Genomic DNA, 5,837 nt, shown 5'->3' on the forward strand with positions numbered 1-5,837 from the left:
TATATATATATATATATTTGATTACTTGATTTTACAAAAAAGTCGGAATTGCATAAGCATTGCGTTATCACCTCATTTAATTATCTAATAACATTTCCAAGTCCAAGTCTAAGCCATTGTGGAATTCCAAGGCAGTTTACTTCATTTCAAACTTACATGCATCCCACCCAATTCCTATGTATCTACATTTCTAATACCTAAACCCATTTATCACATAATTCTTATGTATTTACATATCTAACCCTTGAACATTTATATTTACATCCATATCACTCAAAATTACGTGCAATTCATTAATAAATTGATGTTGAATTCTCACAAAATAGAAATAAGCTATGTCTATCTACATGCATATTCCTACATATATTTCATCCCATACTGAAAGTAATATTAAAAACACAAACAACTAAAAGATGTTGCTTCCACATGCTAGCTTTTCTTCAAGAGCATATCAATTGTTGTTCTTCAAGAACATATCATTTTCATCACCCTGAAGGTATGTAAGAAACTCGAATTGCATGTAATTTTGTAGCAACATCTTTCATGGAAGGCCTTTCTTTTGGAGATGAAACTGTGCAACAGAGACCTAATTCTGTCAAGGAGAGCAAGCATATGCTGATGCTTTGGCAACTAAACCATCTTGGTTGTTCTCCACCCCCTTTGATAGCATCTCTTTGCTCTTTTGTAAACATTTTAGGATCTACTATGCAATTGATTCCATGAGGAAACATCATTTTAATGTGATTACGTAGAGTTAAGTTATCACTGAAAACATCATCAGTAGGCCTTCTACCAATAAGCATCTCTAGTAACACTATTCCAAAACTATAAACATCAGCAGATGGAGACAGGGGAGCTACTTCTCCATGTTCTGTAGATAAAATGTAAATGTAATTTTTGAGAAAATATTTCTTTGAAATACAATTAATCTTTGAGAGGAAATTACATGATTAGGAGCTACTTCTCCATTCTCTGTAGATAAAATGCAAATATAATTTTTGAGAAAATATTTCTTTGAAATACAATTAATCTTTGAGAGGAAATTACATGATTAGTGTTAACATTGAGAAGAAGATTCATCACATCACCTGGGGCAATATAGCCAATAGTTCCTTTAATGCCACTTTTGTTGGAACAATCTTGAAGGGATATATTCACATTCTCGTAAAGCATTCTTGAGAGTCCAAAATCACCCACATGTGCATTAATGTTATTATCGAGTAGAATGTTACTCGGCTTTATGTCACAGTGAATTATTGGTGGTTCACAACTATGGTGAAGATACTCCAAAGCTTCTGCAACATTGATGACAATACTTAATCTTTTTTCCAAAGAGAAAACATTATCTTCATCAATCTCATATTCTCGGTGGAGCCACATGTCTAAGTTTCCCTTGGGCATGAATTCGAAGATCAATGCTTTAAATTCATTTCCTTGAATATCAATGCTCGAGCACGAACTTAGGAATCGTACAAGATTACGATGTCGTATGCTTCTTAATGCATCACATTCATATGTAAAACTCTTCAAAGCTCCATGAACCTCAAGGTTAAACACTTTAATAGCCACAAAAAAATCATAATCTCTTAAGTTGCCTGCATAAACAGAGCCATATCTTCCACATCCTACTAGATGTGTAGTGGAGAAAGCATTTGTAGCTTCAGCTAACTGTGCATAGGAAATTTTTGGAAATGGAGGGCTTAAAGATAAACCATAAGCATTTCTTAAATCTTTTTTGTTTGTTCTTCTATAAAGGAAAGTATAGCACAACAAAAGGATGAACAAAATAACTACAATGTTAAGGATAGGGGATAAAATTTTCATTAAATGATGAAGTTTTGTTGATGATGTTTTGGCAACACATTTTGGCAAATGAAGTGTTAGAATTCCACCGCAAAGTTTTTCATTTCCAATGAGAGATATTTCTGAGGAATTTGCAAAGACACCTTCATATGGCACCTCACCTTCAAGATTATTAAATGATAGATTCAACTTCTAAAGAAAGATAAGTTCTTGTAGAAATTGAGGAATAACACCTGATAAATTATTATGTGAAAGGTCTAGTATTTCAAGACTCTTCACACTGCTTAAAGAAATAGGGATGGGGCCTTGGAAGAAGTTGTATTCCATATATAATTCTAGCAATGATTGACAACTTCCAAATGTTTTTGGAATTTCCCCTCTCAAATTATTATTAGAAAAATCAAGGGAGATGAGATTTATTAGAAGACCAACTTCTAGTGGTAGAGACCCAATCAAAGAGTTATAAGACAAATCCAAAAAAAATGAAAGGGAAGGAATGAAAAAAATTTCTCTCGGAATCCAACCAATTAGATTGTTATAACTCAGATCTAAAGTGAGATGCTGGAGACTTTTTAGGCTTGAAGGTATAGGGCCTGTTAATTGATTAGATTTTAAATCCAACTCGCTAAGGCTTGTGAGATTCTCTAAGGAGTAAGGAATAATTCCCGTAAGATCATTCGCATTAAAAAATAAAGCTTGTAGCCTTCCAAGCATTCCAATGGTCTCGGGTATAGGACCTTCGAGAAGGTTCAGCTCCATACCTAAAGCAATTAGATTGGTGTACCTATCAAGTTCAAATGGGATTCTTCCTAAAATGTCATTAGCTCCTAATGTTATTTCTTGAAGCTTACTGGAGAGGTTGCCAAATGATTTCGGAAGCCTTCCACGAAGGTTATTATCTTCAAGTCCTAACATTTGTAAACTGGTGCAATTTGTTAATGACTCAAGAAATCTCCATTCCTTTGCATCAGTTGCTTCAAGTTGGTTACTTCCCATACCGAGGTTTATAAGATTATGCATTTTCCCAAGGTTTGGTGGCACGACTCCTATGAAATTATTTCTGCTAATGTCCAAAAGGAGTAAGCTAGTCACATTTTGAAGAGCTTGATCAAGTGAGCCAAGGAAATTATTTATACCAATAAGAAAGGCTTGAAGGTTTGGAAAAGCTTGGGCAATATTGGCTGAAATGTAACCAGAGAGGTAATTATTTGTCACCGAAACGATGAGCAGCGATGATATGTTGTAGAATGAAGAAGGAATGTTACCTGAAAGTTTATTAGCAGCCACATTAAAATGTTTCAACTTTTGAAGAACACCAATCTCTGGTGGGATGCCTCCCTCTAGATGGTTATATGAGGCATAAAAAGTTTCCAAGAAGGATAGATTGGTAAGTGAAGGTGGGATGGTGCCGATAATTTTGTTTTCATTGAGATTGAGGTATTTGAGTGGCAACATGGAGTTTATAACAAGAGGCATTTTTCCTGTGATCATATGGTTGCTATTAAGGTCCAGAACTTGGAGAACAGAGCTATGGTTAATCGTCAGAATAGCATGAATGTCTCCATCAAATGAGTTAAAGCTCAAGTTAAGATGTTGTAGTCGTGGTAAGCAAGCCATAATTGGAGTGATCTCACCATAGAGCATGTTGATGCTGAGATCAAGCCTTCTTAGAAAGGTGAGATTGAATATGGAAGGAGGAATAGGACCGACCAACCCGACAGAACAATGATCCAAGGCTGTGACTCTGTCATGGTGCTTGAAGCTGCATAATTGCAAACAATTGTTTGGAAGATAAACAAATACAGAAGAGAATAATTAAGAGTCTGATGACACCAATAACTTCCACCATTGAATATCAGTGATATGTATTTATATGCCAAGAAACTATGAATCTAACAAGAGAAAGAGAGCTACATCACCACCTCTGCCTTTTTGAATTTATAAACAGAAGGGAAAACTGCATACATAGTACTTGAAACACTGTTAATCACAAAACTAGAGGAATTCCAGTCAATCACATAATTAATGCATTTTTGGAGTCACGATATGTTAAGTTTTTTTCTTGACCGTTTCAGAATGAAATGATGGTGATCTACATTCCTTTTTATAATGTTTTATGAAGAAAAAAAAATTATCCTTTTTTTTTGCTTCTTATATATTAATCATTCCATATAATTTTTAAGATATGTTATTAATAATGATTAACAATATAAAATTTATACGAGAATCAAATTTCATCAATTTCTATGATAATTTATTTATTCATCAAACATGAAAAAATTACCAATGATCAAGCATTGAATAATTTACCATTTTAAAATACTAGTTTTGTTAATAAATAACTGTCACCAATTAGAATCATCCAATGCATGCAATGCAATAGATCACCAATAACTCAAACATTAATTAAGATTTTCTGCTTTGAAATCATAATTTGAGCCTTCAGCATGCAGATCAGAGCACATGAGGTTAATTTGATTTATTCTAGGCCTAACCGCACAACATTCTCAAACAGTGTGCACATTTCTTAAAGCACCAGTATAATCGAATTTCACATTTTGCTGCATTTGAAGGGTGTTAGTGCATATATTTTAGAATGTTTTAATGAATGATGAATATTTGGTCTTTACAGGTCTTTAGAGGTACTTTGAAAGTTTGGGTGGTCTTAAGTTAATGCATTTCTATTATTTATATTAACTAAGAAAGATATGTGACGACTCCTCAATCAACCAAACATTTAGTGCAAATGACTAATGACTAATGACTTCACGGCTCAGATGAGGTGACTGAGTTTTTATTTTCATATCTATCATTCCATATAATTTTTAAATTTAACAAATATTATTAATCATGATGAACAGTACAATATATATATATATATATATATATGATAGTCAAATTTCATTCATTTCTATGACATTTTTTTTCAATGAAATTTAGTTTCGTTTAAAAATTATTTTCAGTAAAACTTTGATATAAAAATTATCTTAATGACACCTTTTCAAATATATGCAAATGGTCATACAAGTAAAATTTGTTGTTTAGGTTTTAGATATGTAAATACATAGGAATTATGTGGTATGTATGTAAATCTTTCAATATATTTATTGCTTTCATGAAATCTGTATTGATCATAATGTTTTTAAACGAAAAATGCTTCCGGTCTCAACAATACATTTCGAAAAAATGACTTGACTTCAGCAGACAGTCTTAACCATACATTTCAATCAAGTGGAATGTCCACTTGCATCTGCTTCTAATATGGTGATGGTATCCACATTGCATAACAAATTTACCATAAATTTTACACAATTTCTATGTCAAATAATTCTTTTTAAAAAAACAAAATTAATTTCGTTTAAATATTATTTTCAACAAAATTAATATTTATTTTGTTGCCGCACCGCAACACTTTCCCGCAACACGTCGCCACGCTGCAATACGTCGTCGGACGCACCGTCACAAAGTGTCACCCCGCCGCAATGCATCGACGTGACACACCGCTGCAACACATCACATCGCTGTAACACCCCTGCCAACACGTCACGTCGCCACAATGTCTTGCTGCACCACATTGTCATGACGCACCGCCGCAATGCATTGCCCCTCCATGTAGTGTCGCCGCGTTGCGCCGCGGCAATGCACCGCCGCAACGTGTCGCCATAACGCACCGTCACACCTCTACCATCTCCTTCAGGTCTCTTTTTATAGTCTCAAAAAAGAAATCACAAATTGAATACTAATTATTATATAAATTTAAAATTAAGTGCAATCATTAAATACTAATAAATATTAAAAAAAATGGTCAAACCGTATTGATCATCTTTTCAGAATTCAAATCACTCTTCAAATTTATCACTGGTTCTCATCAATTTCCTTTATAAAAATATTATTTCTTCTGTTTTAGGTTTAATTTTGACCTCTCCTCTCTCACATGAAACAAAAGATACTAAATAAACTGAATTCAACTTTCTATTTATTAAAGATAAATTATATTCTTATACTAACTTACTATATATATATATATATATATA

The 5,837-nt window shown here is 33.3% G+C and overlaps 1 protein-coding gene across 1 annotated transcript in view; it reads right to left on the reverse strand.

The window, feature by feature from the left end:
- Window positions 1–856: 856 nt before the first annotated feature.
- The window catches only part of LOC110025982 (putative receptor-like protein kinase At3g47110), a 7,815-nt gene continuing 2,834 nt past the window's right edge, over window positions 857–5,837 (reverse strand). The window contains exons 2-5 of the mRNA XM_020726697.1: window positions 2,426–3,565; window positions 1,089–1,747; window positions 947–972; window positions 857–871 (exon numbers count right to left, since the gene is read on the reverse strand). Coding sequence (XP_020582356.1) covers window positions 857–871; window positions 947–972; window positions 1,089–1,747; window positions 2,426–3,565 — 1,840 coding nt within the window. The remainder of the gene's footprint in view (window positions 872–946; window positions 973–1,088; window positions 1,748–2,425; window positions 3,566–5,837) is intronic.

Source organism: Phalaenopsis equestris, unplaced genomic scaffold (assembly GCF_001263595.1).
Source record: "Phalaenopsis equestris unplaced genomic scaffold, ASM126359v1 Scaffold000347, whole genome shotgun sequence".
NCBI classification, from domain to species: Eukaryota; Viridiplantae; Streptophyta; class Magnoliopsida; order Asparagales; family Orchidaceae; genus Phalaenopsis; species Phalaenopsis equestris.